This window comes from Vicugna pacos, chromosome 25 (genome assembly GCF_048564905.1).
Source record: "Vicugna pacos chromosome 25, VicPac4, whole genome shotgun sequence".
Lineage (NCBI taxonomy): Eukaryota > Metazoa > Chordata > Mammalia > Artiodactyla > Camelidae > Vicugna > Vicugna pacos.
The window spans coordinates 23,270,776-23,288,962 of NC_133011.1; the positions used below are offsets into that span (position 1 = coordinate 23,270,776).

Sequence of the window (18,187 nt, forward strand, 5' to 3'; positions counted from 1 at the left end):
TGAAGGCGACAACAACAACACCCCAAAGGCCTGGGGCTCCTTGCAAAGAGAGAAGTGAAACTGTGGAGAGCCCAGATTGCGATAAATGCCTGATCAGAGATTTGATCCAAAAACTTGAATTCTCACTATTGTAGAACACAAACAATGCTCTGTTTATCATAGTTCCCCAACTCCTCCCTGCCTTAAATTACCAATGTTTCCAACAGATATCTAGGAAACCAGAACCAAGCTACCAAATTGAAGTAAAACCAGAAAGCAACACAGGACAGTGAAAAAGCATGGACTCTGGAATATGGCAAGTTTGGCAACAAAGCCCGGTTCTACCATGAATTAGCTGTGTGGCCTTGGACAAATTACTTCTCTTCTCTGGATGGAAAGTCTCTCGGTTATTGACTGTGCAAACCACTTATCCCATTGCATTATGAAAACAACTGTTTGCAGAATGGACATCGAGATGCTGGCTCAGAGCAGGCACAAAAAGAGTCAGTTCTCTTGTTTACTCAACAAACAGTTGTGTGCTTTCTATGTGCCAGACATGGTTGCAGGCACTGGAGATGTATCAGAATTAAAAAGTCAAATGTGTGTCCTCATGGGGCTCATCTAACTCATCCTTAGCCCTGGGGGAACAGAATGAAAGCCCCAGTTCCCTGCCCCATGAAAAACACACATTACGTCCACACACGTTATGCATATAGTTGTAAGGGGGTTCAGGATCCCATGAAATCTTTAGTCCCCTCTTGTGACCTCAGATTAAGAATCCTGCCCCTATAGCAGCATCTCGGAATATATTTATTAAGAATGACTCACGGCTTGCGTTAGATTCAAAGGGCCACTTCTGATTTATTAGAAAATACCATCCAAGGGAGGGGAGTAGGAATGTGGTTGTTATCAGCTGCCCCAGAAGAATCTCATCGTTATGGAAAAACTACCTCAGCAGATCTCAGTCTTCAGAACATCTGTTTTCCTGAGCATATCTACCACATTGCAGGACTACAAATCAAACTCTGCTAAAGCCTGGCACGCATTAGGTGCTCAATAAATCTGTGAGTGTAAAGTGAAGAATAAGCCACTTCTAAGCTACAGGAAATAAATGCTACACCCACCTAAATTTCCTAGATGACTTTTAAGACCTAACGTCAATCCAGGCAGAAATATTTATTAAACAATCACAATATAAAAAAGTTTGGTTTTCTAAGAGCAGAAAAGAAACAGAAAGCAAGAGGTCAGGCATCGGGAAGTACTGACACACATCTGGTGTTCATCTGCAATGGAAGGGGAAAAAAGGTGATGACTCAGCCAAGGCCAGAAGATGGATGTCTATTTCTTGGCTACTGGTTGCTCTCCTTGACCTATAAACCACTAGTCATCATGGGGGCAATAAAACACCAAACAAAATCAAATGCAGAGTATATCTACTAAAGCCTGGTTAATGACACATTTTCACCTTCATGTAAGGCACAGCAGGCACCTTCTCCAAAACAAACAAACAAAGCAATAAATACTACACTGACATTTTACAACCTCAAACAGAGTAGCATTGAGTTAAGGCAACCCTTATCACAGGAGTTCTGTAGCAAACCCAAATTCAAATATCCCATTCCACAGTCCATAGACCAGTGGGAAATCCTGATGTGTTCACACCCAAATTGTATCTCCAAGACTGTCTTTGGCATTTGGAAGCAATTCTGTTGTCAGACCCAATGCCCAACTTTTGGTTGAGCAAAATGTGGTCTTCAGGGGAACCAAGCACCGTAGAAAGGGAGAACTGATGAGACCCAGTTCTAAATCAGAATGACAAAGGGCTGTGAAACAAGCCTGGCCCCTGCCATACTCAAAATTTAAATCACACTAGAAACAGAGTGAGCCAACCTCTTCTTAGGCTTCCCAAAATCAAGTCCTTAGCTCCACTGGCAACTCCTCTCAACAGGCAAGACCAATTCCTTTCACGGACAGGTACGTCTTTTCCTGTTCCAGTTAAACTAACCTTCTGTGGCCTCTCAGACATGGTTTTCCCTTTGTCTTCATGCTCTTACCCAATTTTCCTCCAAAGGTAAACTCTCCCTCCCTCCTCTGGGATGCTCTCCTTATCTGTTTTTCCACAAGAACAAAAATCAATAACTGGAAGTTGATGACATATTATTTTTAACAGGTTTCTTTCAGATGCAAAACCAGTGGCATTTCTAGGTAATATCCATCCTTGAAGTCTGGACTAGCCTAGAAACCAGGGTGTATATTTGTCACAGCTATACTGTATGCTCTTCTATAATACAGCTCAAGGAATCCACTTCTGGAAAAGTGTGTCCTTCTAATCCCACCCATTAGTCTCCATTAACATAATTCTTTTATGCTTGTGAGGTCCTTATTATCAGCATATGATGATTAATACACAGAGAAAAAAATCCAAAATGAAAAAAATATATAAAGCACAGTAACTCTAGAAAGCATTTTGGCAGTTTCCTTTAAAGTTACAACACACTGTGATTCAAAATTTCCACTCTGAGCTATTTATTTATTTATTTTAAATTATTTTATTTAATTATTTTATTTTGGCAGCGGGGAAGGTAATTAGGTTTATTTATTTTTAGAGGAGGTACTGGGGATTGAACCCAGGGCCTTGTGCATGTTAAGCATGCACTCTACCACTTGAGCTATATCCTCCCCCCTCCAAGCTATTTAATATGAGAAATAAATATGTTCACACAACAACTTGAATGCAACTGTTTACAGTGGTTACCAAGAACTGGGAACAATCCAAATGTACAACTGGTAAATAAACTGTGGCATATCCATTCAATGGAACACTACTCACCAATTAAAATGACTGAATGATTGATTCATGTAACAACATGGATGAACCTCAAATGCATCACACTAAGTGAAAGAATTCAGACTCAAATGGCAACATAGTATGTATCATTTATTTGACCTTCTGGAAAAGGCAAGAGTATAAAGACCTAATTCAGAGCAGGGGGTGTCAGGTGCTGTGATTAAAGGGCAAGTAAAGGGCACAAGGAAACTTGTCAGGGCACAGGAATTGAACTTGATTCTCTTGGTGGTTATAAGACTGAATAAGAATAATAAAAAAAGAATGAATAATTGTATATGTTTGCCAAAACTCAACTGCAAGAGGTAAATGTTACTACATGTACATTATACCTAAATAATTTGAGTTTTAATTCTTTAAAAATACTAACATAGAACAGAGAAAAAACTTGAATTAGGGACTATTCAGTTTCAAAATTAATAGGGAAATAGTTTGATACTTTATCTTGAAAAGAGAAGCTGAGAAGTTTATCTCCTATTTAATCAAACTTAGATAACTATAAATATGTTAATTCTCAGAACAACAACAACAAAAATCAAATTTGTTATATAATTCCTGCAACAAGATTTATGTCAGCAAAACAAAACATTTTTCATTTCATTTTGGCTTTTCATAGCCCATTTATAAAGGAGATCGTTTTTTCCCCAATATTTTTTAGGGCAAAAAGTCTTTTCACCAAAGACTTCTTTTAATCCTTAGATGTTCTCAATATTTTTCTTTGGTTCCTACCAAATCAGTCTTAGGCCAATTTTCTCTTTAATGGTTACCGGGCCTAACTCAGCCAAATCCTAATTGGGTCATAGCTGTGTGACTCCTTCAGTTTTCCAAAGTCACTTTCACAGAGGCCATGAAATTTTTTCCTCTTTTGCAAGATCTGACATTTCTCCTTGCAATCGATTTATATACATACTGTATGACTGGGCAATTATCAAACTACAAAAGTGTTGGTGTTAAGGGGCAAGTAAATGTTTGGTGGGGAAAAATTATTTAAGTGATAAATCTTTAGTGAATAAATAAACTCCTATTACAATCACTCTTACTTCCTTCTGTTACCTAGTAACCTCAGGGAATCCTATAACAAATAAATTAAATAATCAAAAAATGTAAAAGTGATGATGGCTTTTGACGACAGCCTGTTACATTTTGCTGGTCTTATTTTAACTCCTGAGAACCTACTTTCCATCATTAGCAACTACTGTTACACATTACACGGGGCCATAAAAATGGCTTAGAGGCTTTCTCAAATGTGGCAGGAAGGAGGGACAGCACTGTCAACATCACTTTGTTCAACATTTACTTAGTGTTTATTTAGCAACTGCCGAACCGGGTCCAAAGAGCTTTAATGATACTGACTGAACCTCTCAACATGCCTATCATTACTGTCATTACTGCTAACATTCCCATTTGACAGGTGAGCAGAGCCATCTCAGAGCTGCTCAGTGAATGCTTCAGGCCCACACAGCAGGTCCTCAGCAGGGCTGGGGGTCACACCCAAACAGCCTGCAGAGCTTGCGTGTTTAAAGGCAGCACTGTGCGTGCTACAGTCCCCATAGTGAGGCACCAGTCGGCCTGAGCCCGTTTTGTACCCACGGCCAGTCCACAAGCATCCAATCACCGAAGACTTGGTATTTGCTGGACACACCAAACACCTTCTAAAGCAGCAAGGGCAGCTGAGGAGCAAACGAACTGAACTTGCCAGGGGGCTCCTCCTGGCCCCAGATGGCCTTGGAGAAAGGCTGGGAGAAAGAGGCAGTGAGGCGGCTGCCCCTGTCACCTGGCAACTCCACCCCTGTCTCCACTTGGGAGGCAAGCTATACGAGCAGCTTCTTGCTCCCACACTTTAGAAAAACCCGACTAAATATAGCCGAGTTTGCTCTCAAGAGCCAGCTCGGAGCTGGGAGTGCTGCTACATCCATGTCAGGAAACTGGGGAGGAGTCAGCTTGATTTACAGGAGAGCAGCCTTCCCTGCTTGCTCTTGTGGTTGCAAAAGGACCAGGGGCAAGATCCAGCTGGGCAGCCAGGCGTGCTCAAGGTCTGGCCAAGCAGATAGCAGAGCAGTGGGAGAGCGGATGTAGCAGACACGGCAGAGCATCTTCACTCACTCCCCTACCCGTAAGAGGTTACACAACCACAGTACCACGACTTGGGGGGAAAAGTCCATCAGGAGGCACGTTCTACATACAGCCTCTGTTTTATGCCTTTTCCCCCACTGCCCACCCCTCAGTATGGTACTCAAAAGCTCACTCAAATGCTATTCCCTTGGTTAGGCCATTGCCGTCCAGTCCAGCTCAGAACTAAATGTTCCATTTGTTCTCAGACCTCCCACGTTATGTTGCTTGTACTTTTATTTGGCGCTTACATCACGCGGCCTAATCTGGATCTCTGTCTCCAGCAAAGCGGAGGCAGCGGGGAGGCCAAGCTTCTTTACTGACTTCACCCCAGTCTAGCAGAGCACCTTGCACACAGTCAGTGCTTTCCTGCCATCAACAGCAAAGGCCAAGCCTGCCTGAATGCCAGTGAAAGAGTCTGCAATCTTCTCCTCTTTCTCCTAATTCATTCTGCCCCTCCTGCAACGTGCCACCCCAGCACCTCCTGTGACTCAGCATTACAGACACAGAAACGCTGGTAAAGGGGTAAAGGGTCTCCACCATCTCCCCCTTGCTGGCTCCAGCTCTGGTTTCTTTGGGCCTAAGAGAACAGCAAGATGGATGAGGAGGGAAGGTGGGCTGAAAGGACCTAGCAAGGGCTGGGCCAAGCAAGGCAACAGTAGGCTGAGACTGAGGCCACGTCTGAATCAGCTAGAGGTCCCAAGGAAGAGCTGGGAGGGGCAGGAACCACTGCAGCCACAAGTCTAGAAGCAGGGTTTGGGGGCCCACTTATCTCATGCACGGTCACTGGACAGGAATTTTCCATGATGGGTTTCTGGTCACCACTCTGGTGTTCCACAGAGTGATGAATAGAAGCTGCTGGTGCAGGAAAGTCAGATTTCATGAGCTAGAGAACAAACCAAAAGTAAGAAAAAAGAAACAAACCCTTGGTGATAAGTGACGTGGAAAAGAATCAAGTAGTTGTTAGTTGAACTCTAACACAGCGATGCTGCTCGGAGCCGGGAGGGACCCGTGTAGATGGTCCCACTGCTTTTACAGCATCCACTCTGCAGATGCACGCAGCTGGGAGTTCTCCTCAGGGCTGGCTGGGGGCTACCATGGAAATCAGAGACACTCATAATCCTACCCATTAATTCATTCGGTCTTCCATCCATCGAGTTGTTCATTCAATAAACTTCATGCAGAGTCTGCCATGGGCCAGGCGTAAGGCACAGAGCCTGCCCTCAGGAAGCACCACCAAGCAGAGGTGGAGGTGGGCTAGCACCAAGAGACACCTTCCTCCTTGCTTCACGTGTCACAGAGGGAAACGCAAGAGAATGGCACTGCTGGTCCCTCTCCACTCTCTCAGGGCTCTCGTTGGGCGAGGAGGAGACAAATATTCACATGCAAGTCTGTGAAAGGGAACCATACACGTGGATCCCGCGGGGTCCCGCGTTCCTGCAGCAGGAGCCCATTTTCTCTCTGCTGTCCAGGCTGTCCGGGTTGTAGAGGTAGATGCTCTGTCAGTTCGCTGCTCGGGTGCCACGTTAGCCAGTCCACTTTACCATCCAGCCCAGAGTCAGAAAAAATAGCCCCTGAACCCTTGCACTCAAGATGACGTCTTTATCTTCCGTTGTGACTGACTCAGCTCTCATTGCCAGCAGGGTTCAGAGTCGTCATTTACGACCGCTGCCCTTTGCCACAAGGATCCCACTATCTTGTTTCCCCCCTTTTCTTCCCCAGCCACTGTTGTGGCTTACAGTACTTTGGTGATGGGCAGTTTTGTCACTCTTTCACAGGAGAAAAACTATAGAACTTGAGCACTGAATGACTAATCAGAGGGCATTTGATAAGCTAATTTGTTCATTTTGGATGGAAAATTCAGACCCCACCCCTGGCACAGATGTCATTTAGAGCACATGGCCTTCTGTTTGAAATCCTTTGGAGGAGTGGTGAATACTGGAACTCATTTTTCTGCCATGGAAGAGGAGCTACTATTCTCTTAGGTCCAGGAGAGAAACACTATGTACAGTAATTATCCACTCCACTTTTCTTACACAGCTCTGAGGATGAAGCATAAAGGAGGGGAATCGGGACCAGGAGTAGAGAAACCCTTCTCTTGTCCTGGGGCATTTGTATTTCATTCATAGAATAATTACTCATGTCTGCCTGGATGCCAGGCACCAATCTTGGGAAACAGAGATGAGCACGATATTATACCTGATGAATCCACTTTTTCCCCCTCCCAGCAACCATCTCTGTTAGAAAACAGCCCCTTACTGGACACCACCATCTACATAGTCTGTCCGCAGAGAACGGACTGCGCTTGGTTTCTGCAGCTGTCTGCCTCGTTCTCCAGCTATTTGGAGTAATTTCTTACAATACGATATTTTGTTTTGTTTTTTTTAAAGACAAAGGCTGCCAGAAGAACCCCAGTCTGAACGCAGACCATAATGTGTGGCTGGAGACCACAACTCTGAGCCGCTCATCTGCCCACGGCTGCAAGGCTTGGGTCACGACCAGGTTGAGGATTAGACGTCGGATGTTGTCATTCAAAGAAAACCTAAACCGGGATTACCGTAAAATGAACAAAGGGCACCTCTTTTTCATCTTATACTCAAGGCTACAGGTTTAGCAAAATGAATGAGCCCCTACTTGCTCTTAACACTTTAACAAGTTCAAGCTTACTTAAGAAAACACATTACCCGTGTAATACAAAACAAACCTTCTAATTTGGTGCTACTTACAAAGACTGGCATGAATAAGTGAAAATTCAGGATATAAACAGGTTCCAAACAGTATAGCTTTTTTCAAGGAGAAGGATGGGAGGGAGCACAAATAACATTTAGTGAGAATCCATGTTCTAGGCACCCTTTATGAGCCCTTTCCTTTATTTAACCCTCACAACTTTAGTGGGAAGAAAACAGTGTGCCCATTTTCTTCCCAGATGCAGAAACTAAAACTCAGATGTCAAGTAACACGAATTATATTTCCTATTCCATTTCCGTTGGCAAAATTCCTTATTCTCTGAATCAGTGTTTCTCAATGAGCTTGGGGAATTGGGTCATTCCTTGGTCGTGGGTTGGGAACTTTGTATGGGATGGCCCTGCACTGCAGGACATTCAGAATCTCTGGTCCATGGGCACAAAATGCCAACAGCAGTCCCTCCATGTCTCAAACATGCCTTAGGAAGACAATGACCCCCTCAGATGAGAGCCTCTGCTCTAGAAGAGTCTTAGAGCATCAGAAGACTGAAGAGAGGGGCACTGCCTTTTCCTTTAAAAGTCTCCCCTACCTTCAAATGTCTCAGAAGTCCCTTACCTTATGGCATTTGGGCTCCTATGAAAGCTCCATGTACCTTTGTGGAGTCAGTTTAAAAGCTCCATGGGTGTGTTTCCCATGCATTCCGTCAGCATTTATTGAATAACTGTACCAGTCTGGTAATGTGCAATTGCTTGGGAGTATATAGTCAAAGAGTGCATGGTACCCCCTCCCAAGGGATTGCAGTCTTAGAGTTCAGTGAGAGGCATTAAGTACCTAAGTGTCAGGACAGATGGAAGCCCAAGTGGTAAGGAGATGTCCGGTTGGAGGCAGCTCCCACAGAAGGGACAGAGCACTCAGGAGGCAGAGGGAAGGGAGGGCTGGGGCAGGTTCCCAGAGGAGATGAAGTTTCCCCTGAGCCTAGAAAGACCAACTGAGAGTAGCCAGTGTGGACCAAGTTTCAAACCGAAAAAACTAGCCAAGGCAGGGAATTGGATTAGGTAGGGGTTTAAAAGGAAAGGAAAATATATGAGACAAATGAGAAAGAGTATTGACATCTATTGTTCTAGGTAGTGGTTTCATGGATGTTTGTTGTATCTTTCTAATTTTCTTTGTTTTAAAGTTTTTATCATACAAAATTAGATTAAATTATAACTTAAAAAAAACCAAAAAACTGCCGTTGCAAAGACCAGAGGTAGGAATTGTACTTTCAGCCAAAGTTTAAAATATTCCCTGCATTCAAGTTGAGACCTCATTGTGATTCAAACTCAGGATCTCCTGCTCACAAGATAGACACTTTAACCAAAGAAGTCACTAGAAAAGAAAATAAGCTTTTCGCAGTCCATGCATACTTCTTTCCCCAGTCTTTGTTTTTGTAAGGTCTGGCTTTGCTGGTATAATAACCCATCAGACAAGAATTGTGACTAATTCTACACTTCTCCCAGAGAGCAGGAAATTGTTTAAGTACCCCATAGACTGGCAACCAGTGGGAATGCCCTTCACTGAGGACACAGAAGAGTGGGGAAGAGAAGAGGTAATGTCATCTGAAGGAAGAGGTAGAGGGGCATCAGTAGGTTAACTTACCACTTGGTCTCAAGCGCAAAATGAACTTCATCATTTTTTTTTCTTTCATCTAAACTCTTGTCTCAGTTACCATCAACAGTAACTATGTGAGTAGCCAGATTCTCACCCTATTATTACATTTGCACAGAAAAGAGAGCTTCGGTTGTTTTTTTTTAAAACCACATATATGAAATTTTATATACACACAAACACATAAATTAAAAGCCAAATATACATAAGTACATTAACAGTAAGTAGGTAGATAGACATGTCCATCTAGGGATCTCTGAACCTGAGATTGCCCCAAAAGCAAGTTTCCTGAGTTAATGGACACTGAGCACACGAGCGGGGTTGTTGCTACTTCAAGGTGCTAAGGAATTATAAAGAGAGCAAGAGTCAGATTATTTCAGTTTCTCTCACCTGGGGTGGGAAGGGGAGAAGGAAACCAGTAAGCCCTTGTGGTTCCTTCTTGTCTTCAGCCTCCAAGGAGCAGGCTCATTTCCCCCTTGGAAAGGAGCCCCGCGCAGCTGGCAGGCACGGCCTTTTTTTCCAACCCCTCCTTCCCCACTGACCTGAGCCACACTCAGGAACCATAATTCTGCAGGTGAACTCAGGCTCCCCTTTAGTTCCACGGTCATTTCATTTTATCATTCAGGCACAGTTGGACTGCTTGTTTGACATCACAAATGCGTCTGGCCCACATATTTTCCCCCAGAAACTACTCTCAACAAGAAAGTCTGTGTTTCAAGGTGAGAGAATCTGAAATGAAACCTCGGGATCCCTCACAAACCGCCTGTCCCTGCTTTCAACCAGGAAGTTCAAAGGGAGCAGTCTCGTCTGTGATCCAGCCCAAACTGCAAAGCCAAAGGCCAAAACTATAGGAAGAAAGATAAGGGTGGGTTTCAAAGAAAGGGATTCACCCCAATCGAAGGGGCTGGTTGTCCTTATTCCCAGCTGATTCCACTTCGCTTCTGCAAACTTTGCTAACCTCAGGAGGGGTGTATAAAGGTAAAGGGAGACAGGTGTAGGGACACCTCCACCCTCTGGGTACATCTGCTGCTGTCACTGCCGGATACACACGACAAGGGGCCCTCGACCCAATAGCAGTCCATGCTTCCCGATGACGCACCTGGCGAGGGTCCTCTCCCATGTGTCGGGGGCGGGGGGCAAAGCAAGCATCCCCAGCCTCGAAGTCACCCGGCTGGCCTCGGCAGGCGGGGGCAGCGAAAAGGGCACCTCGCGGCTGAGACCTCATGCCGATCTCTCGGGCTTTCCCCCCATTTTCAGCACATTGTTTCTCATTAGGGACACTCTCCGCCTCCAACCCTAGAGTCCTGCGCATTAACATGTCTTTCCAAAGCAAGTGACTAAAGCGCTTACCGGCCTTCCGTGGCTCAGGTGAGTGCCAAAAGGTGTAAGAGGAAAGGGCCCGCTCGCCACCACCCTCTTTCCTCTCCTCCCCACGTTCCCCAAGCCTCATCAGGGATATGTGTGTTGGGGTGCGCGGGTTAAGAGGGAACTTAAAATGCCCAAGCGTCCCTTACCTTCCACAGCCATTCTCTCAGAGCTTCCCTAACGCATGCATAATTTTCTTGGCCGAGATACTCCTCCTGCCCCGCGCTCCCCCCTCCTCGCGCTTTCGCCTAAATATTCTGCGCTCATCTGCTCCAGGACCAACCTGCCGCGGTCACGCAAAGCGAGGCTGCCGGCTCCCGGCTCGGCGCAGGGCATCCTGGGAAGTGTAGTTCCCTCTCTTCACTCCGACTCGGGAGAGCAGCCCGAATCCTCAGCGGGGAGCGACCTCCCCTCCACACTGGGATGAAAGCTTCGGCTTCAGCAGACCTAGGCAGAGCAATCCCTCTTGGGGGGGATCTTGTGAGCGTACCGGGGAACCCCAGGTGGTGGCGTGGACTACATTTCCCAAGATTCCCTGCGCTGGCGTTCGTTCCGCGCCAGGAGTAGCGACCCGTGATTGAGATCTTCCCTGTCGATTAGAAGAGGGTAAGCACCTGGCAGGGCTCGTGCGGGAGGCAGGAGGCGGCGGGGTGTCTGGTGTGATCTTCCGGGCTTGTCACCGGTCTCCTTGGCCACTCGTTTGGTGAGGAAGCAGAGCCACCGGCCGACTGTGTTTTTCCGCCTGGGCCAGAGAGCCGCTGCACCGGTGAGGTTGAAACTTGTTCCTCTGAGACCTGGGCTGTGGGTGAGGGAGAATCTCGCCAGGAGATAACAACTGTGTTCTGTTCCTCCAGGTGGTTCAGGTGGCTAAACACTTAGCCTAATAGGGATGGGGGAAAGCTAAAAAAAAAAAAAAATCACTAACCGTATCACCCCTAAGCGGTTATTAGGAACAAAATCTTGGATCCAGGATTCCACCTGAGGATGTCAGATTATGGAAACCTGTATGGCTTCCAAGGTAGGAGGCTCTCAGCTTGTCTGGCCGGGGAGCCCCTTGGCGTTCTGCTACGGGGCCTAACAGTTAACACCGCCTAAGAGTGTTTTTTCAGCTTATGAACATGCGTACGAACTCCAGGTTCTGGGAGTGCTATAAGCAGACAAGAAAAAGAATCACAGGGAGGGCAATAGAATTCGAGAGCTGGTAAATACTGATAAACACAAGTTTCCAAGCTTTTTTTTTTTCCCTCCCTGCGTGTGGAAATACAGATACACTTATCGCTGGTGGAGGTAAGGGAATGGTCTTGGGAACAAATCTCAGGACTCCAGGAATATTTTTAAAGGCTTTGAGCTCAGAATTGCATATGGTGCCACTTCCACCCAGCCCCCAGCTCTTCTGCCCCACATTTATTATTGTTATTTTTTTCAGTTACTCTGGAAAATAACTCTTAAGGAAATACAAGGATTCAATTCTTCCCATCATCTTAGATTGACTTAGTCTCTCTTGGTCTTAGTTTTTTTTCTTTTTTAACACTGAACAATTTTGTTTCTGAGTGTGTATGTGCACACCTGCTTTTCTAGTGGCTAAGTATGTGCTTAGTCCTCTTATTGGGTGATATGGCTGTGTCTGGGTACTTTAAAAAAAAATACCAGTGTGTAACCAGTAAAAGCCCTTGGTGATACTTTAATCTGAGTTCATAGAGCTGTATGCAGTTCAAACTCACGCCTTCCATTCTTGGTACAGTAGAGAGTGTCCTATTCAGTGAGACAAAATTGCCATTTGGGTAAAATAGCTTTTCCAATGCAGATATGGAGGCCAGCATTTCAAAATCTGGAAGGAACTAAAGTCCAGATGCTTCTAAGTATATAAAATCACCTAAGTGTTAAGTCTTTCCTTAGGTTGAATAAGTGGTAAAGAAAGCTGTGGGACAGGTAATATCAGCAGTTCTTAGCCTTGTCTATGCATCAGCCTTTTACAAACACACATTCCTAAGCCCCACCTTAGTCTCAGACTCAGGATTTCTGAAGGTTTGGTAGAGACACTTAAGGTTAAAAATGCCACAGGTGATTCTAATCTGCAGCAAGGGTGAAAACCATTGGTCAGTTTTCAAGCTTTGAAGGATCTGACTTTCAGTAAGTCACTGAAATCCATTTTTAATTTGAAAACTTCATTTCAGCTCAAATCTTTAAGGTGTTTCCCAACTGATGTGCATTCAGTTTGAGTTTCATTTTTTAGCATAAATGTAAATGAGATGTGAAGGAAATATTAGTTTAACCACATGAAATAGCCAATTTTAACTTAAAAAAACCTATAAATAAAGCAATATCATGTGGTTCAACCTGATAAAGGATTAGCAGGAGTTAAACAGGGGTTTTCAGTTCTGGCTGAATATTAGTATTATCTGGGAACTTTAAAACGATTCCCACTAGAATGACCAAGAGAAAAAGACAGAAAATACTAACTCCAGGGCAAGATTGTGGAGCAGTAAAGACCCATGTGTACTGCTGGGATTGTGAAAATTGATACACCCACTCTGGAAAAACCACTTGGCATATTAAACTGAGTATGTCCTTATCCAGTGACCCAGCAGTTCCCCTCCCAGGTATATACCAAACAGGTGTGCATACGTGTCATCTCCAAAAGACGTTTAGGAATGTTTATGGCTGCACTGTTTGTAGTAGTTACAGACTAGAAACAACCTAAATGTTCATCGACAATAGATTGGATAAATGAATTATAACCAAACTATCCTATATAGCAGGGACCAGCAAACTGTGGCCCGTGGGCCAAACACGACCCACTGCTGGTCTTTTTATGGCTCATAAGCTTTGAGTTGTTACATTTTTAAATGGTTGGGGGGAAAATCAAAAGAATAATATTCCGCAACATATGAAAATTGTGTAGAAGTACCTACATAATATTTTCAGTTTTGCTTTTTGGCCTACAAAGTCTAAAATATTTCCTGTCTGGCCCTTTACAGGAAAAAAAAAAGTTTGCCAGATTCTACTATAAAGTAATGAGAATGAATGAATTACAGCTGCATAGAACAAGATGAAGGAACTGTATGTATTAGTTATCTATTGCTGGTGACAAATCACCCCAAAATATAGTGGCTTGAAGTAAACAGTCATTTATTATCTCAGTTTCTGTGGGACAGAAATTTGGGCACAGCTCAGCTCGGACCTCTGCTTCAGGGCCTTTTACAGGCTGCAGTCAAGGTGTTGGCTGGGCTGAAGTCATCTGAAGGCCTCACTGGGGAAGGGTCAGCTTCCAAGCGCACATGGTTGTTGGGAGATTTCAATTCCCCACAGGCTGTTGGACAAAGGGCCTCACTTCCTTGCTGGCTGTTGGCCAGAGGCCATCCTCAGTGCTTTGCCTGAAGGGCCTCTTCGACATGGCAGCCTGCTTCATCGAAGCATGCGAGCTGCGAAGGCAGTAGAGTCCGCTAGCCAGCCGGAGGTCGCAGGCTTTTGTAACCAATTATGAGAATGCTCCCGCCTCAGTGTTGCTGCATTCTATTAGTCAGATGCCAGTTATTCAGGGAGAGGAAATTAGACAGGGCCATGAACACCCCACCCTAAGGTGGTGGGGATCATTGAGGGTCATCTTAAGAGGCTTCTTACCACAACACACAGACAGAATATTGAACAAAATTAAGCCAGATAAAAAGAAGTACATATTGTGTGATTCCATTTATAGGAAGTTCAAAAAACAGACAAAACTAATCTACGGCATTAGGGCCCTACCCGTGAGGGCATCTGGGGTGTTGGAAGTATTCTGATTCTTGAGCTGTGTGCTGTTCACAAGTGTATAATGTTTGTGAAAATGTATAGAATTGTAATCATACGCTTTGTGGAAGAGAGAGAGAGTGTGTGTGTGTGTTTGTGTGTGTGTTTTATACTTCAATTAAAAGTTTTAAAAAGAAATATATGCTTAGATGCAATTAAATGATGTGACCAATTTATCAGTCACTCTGATTATTTGCCTTATGTTTCTTTGCCAGAGCAAAGTGACAGTTCCATTCCATTTAACATGTCTTGAGGACCTACTGTGTGTCAGGCACTTGTCTAGATGATGGAAGGCTGAATTTCTAGAAATAGTCCTCAAGAGTCCATACTGTAATCCCTTGAACTGTGATAAGACATTCCTCCTGTGACTGTGTTGATATGGCCCAGTTGACCTTAAAAATGGAGCATTATCCAGGAGGACTAATCTAATCATAAAAGAATTTTCCCCAGATGGTAGCAAAGAGAAAGGCAGAGGAGGAACTTAGACTCTAGGCATGAAAAAGACTCAATATTCCGGTTACCCATTTGAAGATAGAGAGGGCCCTGGTACACAGCCAGCAAGGAAACGTGGACCTCAGTCCTACAGTGATGAGAAACCAGATTCTGCCAAGAACCTGGATGAGCCTGGAAGTGGATTCTTCCCCCAGAGACTTCAGATCAGAATCCAGCCCACGTGACACCTTGATTTAGGTCATAAATCCTGAGCAGAGAACACAGGTGAGGCCGCCCAACCTTCTGCACTTCAGAACTATAAGCTAATAAACCAGTATTGTTTTTTAAGCTGCTAAATTGGTCTATTTTTATTTGTTAATGATTCTGTTTAGTTTGTTGTGCAGCCATAGAAACTAATACAAGACACATCCTGTTCAAAGCAGACGGTTATCCTGGCCCTACTTTTGTGGGTGGAGACGGTTTTAAAATACGATATTCATAACACCAGTGCTGACAAAGTGCATCAGAATCTCTGGAGGCAGGACTCCCACCCCCTTTTTTTCCCCTCTTTTTTCAAGTGCTTCAGGAGATTCTAATCTGTAGTTTCTATTGCGTGATCTTGTTAAAGGAATAGAGACCAAAATGCTTGGGTAAGAAGTAAAGAGGAAATATACGCGGCATCCCTCTCTGTTACGGGCTCTGGTGACCCGTCACCGAGTGTTGCTGCGTTGTCCTCAACCTACCTCTTGAATGTGGGCTTCCTCTCCACTCCCTCTGCTGCTGTGCTGGAGGGGGCTAACCAGGGTTTCATTTAAATAATGTGCGTGCCTCCACTGGTTCCATGGGGACAGGGATGGGTCCTGGTTCTGCTCCCTTTTGATGTTCCAGCCACCGGCACTGTCTGGCACGTAATAAATACTTAATACATATATTATGTGTTGATAAATAATGCCTGACTGAAGGAGTGTGTGAATAAACGACCTAATCATGATGAGAGCTCCATTTTCCCCAGTGAAACTGCAAGGTAGTATTTTGTTTTTGTTTGTTTTAATGCTTCATACTCTTAGAAGCAGACATTTTAGTTTAAAAAAAATTCAAAAGTGAGTTAGAAACATGTTGATTTAAGCCCCCTCATTTTACAGTTACGGCAGGAGAGCTCAAAGATTTGCCCAGATCACAGCATGGCCAAACAGCGTCGGGAACCCAGGTCCAGGCCAAGGCATGTTTGTCGAGGATGAGGGAGGGGGTGGGAGGATTTCTGTGGCTCTAGGCTTGGCTTGGTGTGGTCTGATGGCTAAGCTTTAATTCAGAGAAGCTGGGACAGCTCTGCTCCTCACTGCAGGTTTGTGGGTGGGTTGAGGGAGCGCTCCCAGAGCTGAAAGGGCAGCCATTCTCATAGTAATGGTGGAAGAGCCAGTGGGCAAAAGGAAACACTCAAGACTTTTTAAGGCCTGGCTTAGAACTGGGGCACTGTCACTTCTCCTACTATGACATGTGTCAAAGCAAGTCACGTGGCCAATCTCAAAGTCAAGGTGTGAGGATATATATTCTGCCCATGATGACGCCCTGGCGAGGGTGTGAGTGCAGGGAAGGATGAAGAATTGGGCTGACTCTGCAATCTCCACAGTGACTGTGTATTAGCCTCCTGTCGCTGCATCATGGAGTTCCTTAAGGTGACTTAAAACAAGGGAAATTTACTCTTTCACAGTCCTGGAGGCTGGAATCTGAAATCAGGGTGTTGGCAGGGCCATACCTCCTCTGTAGGCTCCAGGGGAGTGTCCTCTCTTGCCTCTTCCTGGCTCCCTGTCCAGGTTGCGAGCAAGCTTTGGGGTTCCTTGACTTGTAGCTACATCCATGCAATCCCTGCCCCATCATCACTCAGGAGGTCTTCCTCCTCCTGAGTCTGTCTCTGTCTCTAAATCTCTCCCGTAAGGACATCTGTCATTGAACTTAAGGGCCCACTCTAACGCACTATGATTTCATCTTAATTAGATTACATCTACAAAGACCCATTTCCAAGTAAGTTCACATTCATAGGTACCTGGGATTAGCAATCCAACGTGTCTCTTTGGGGGACACAATTCAACCCACAACAGACTGGAATCTTGTACCATCTTTTATAAACTAGAGCAGTTGTTCTTAAGGTCTGGGTCTTGGACCCATGGATGAGCATCACCTGGGAGCTGGTTAGTTAAAGTTCTTGGGCTGCAACCCAGACCTACTGAATCAGAAACTTAGGGGGATAGGACCCAGCAGTCTGTGGTGTAACAAGTCTGCCAACTGATTTTAATTTATGCTAAAGTTTGAGAACTACTTCCAAAGAAGATGTTAGAACCCAGACGTAAATTTAGCATTGTTCTTAAGAAGGAGTGAGAAGTGGGACCCAGTCTCAATTGGGTGCCGCTGTGTGTCTGCATGTGTGTGTTTCTGATACATGTAGGGATGTTGGGACAAGCAGTGGGGGCATCTCGTTGGTGACAGAAAGACAGGGAAAGGGAATTACTCACAAGAGGGCAGATGCTAGAAATAGAACAAGTTTAACCAATTCACTGAGTAATAAGGATGTAATTCTAAGAAACCCAGGTCCTACTTGCCTCGTGGAATAGCAGAGTTGATGAGGCACCGTTCTTATACCCCAAAGTCATTGTAATGAATCTTGATTTTCTGTGGGTATGAGAAAGATGGGAGGGGTCATCAGGGCTGGGTCCTGAGGCTGGCATGAGCAAAGCTGGGAAGGAAATGAGAAAATGTAGGCAAGGTGCTTTGAACAGTGTTCTATACATTTGTGGAAATGATTATCACCAAAAACCTACTGCTGACTCCACAGTTCTGTCTTCAGCCAGTTCTGGGGAAAAAAATGACCCTGGAATCCTATGGCTGTATGTACAGAGCTAAGGAAGAAACATGCCACGATTGAATCCAGCCTTTCGGGCCTGGGGCATTGGAAGTTAATTTACCACAGAAGCCATGTAATGTACAACTACATATAACAAAGGAAAGTCAGAGCTTAAATGGGGTTAGATTCTCAAGTAAGAAGTGCACAGTAAAACTTTAAAAAATGAACAAATTTGTCCTTGAAGATGTCTTACGTTGCCTTTGAAGTGTAGGACATTTAATTGTATATATGTATGGTCCTACAGAATAATTTCCTAGCACATCAAAATTGGAAAACATAAAAGACTGGGAAAGTCTTTAAGCTAATAGCTGTATATTCAACACATTCTTCCTTTAAAATAACACGTTCTGAGTTCTGAATAGGGGGATGGGTAGACAGGTCTGGACTCTAATATCTTAATATATTGTTTGGTTTTGTGGGGATTAAATGAGAGAATTAAAGCT

At 44.5% G+C, this 18,187-nt stretch overlaps 2 protein-coding genes across 6 annotated transcripts in view; one reads left to right on the plus strand and one right to left on the minus strand.

Annotated features, from left to right (window-relative positions):
- SAMD12 (sterile alpha motif domain containing 12) overlaps positions 1-10,932 on the minus strand; it is a 341,402-nt gene extending 330,470 nt beyond the window's left edge. For all 4 annotated transcript variants that reach the window (XR_012064180.1, XM_006211434.4, XM_072949647.1 and 1 more), the window contains exon 1: positions 10,780-10,932. Coding sequence is in view for 3 of the 4 variants with exons in the window: in XM_006211434.4 (XP_006211496.1) it covers positions 10,780-10,792 (13 nt within the window). In the remaining variant the exon portion in view is untranslated. The remainder of the gene's footprint in view (positions 1-10,779) is intronic.
- Positions 10,933-11,252: 320 nt separating this feature from the next.
- Positions 11,253-18,187, plus strand: part of COLEC10 (collectin subfamily member 10) — a 407,385-nt gene continuing 400,450 nt past the window's right edge. For both annotated transcript variants that reach the window (XM_072949642.1, XM_072949643.1), the window contains exon 1: positions 11,253-11,396. The gene's annotated coding sequence lies outside the window, so the exon portion shown is untranslated. The remainder of the gene's footprint in view (positions 11,397-18,187) is intronic.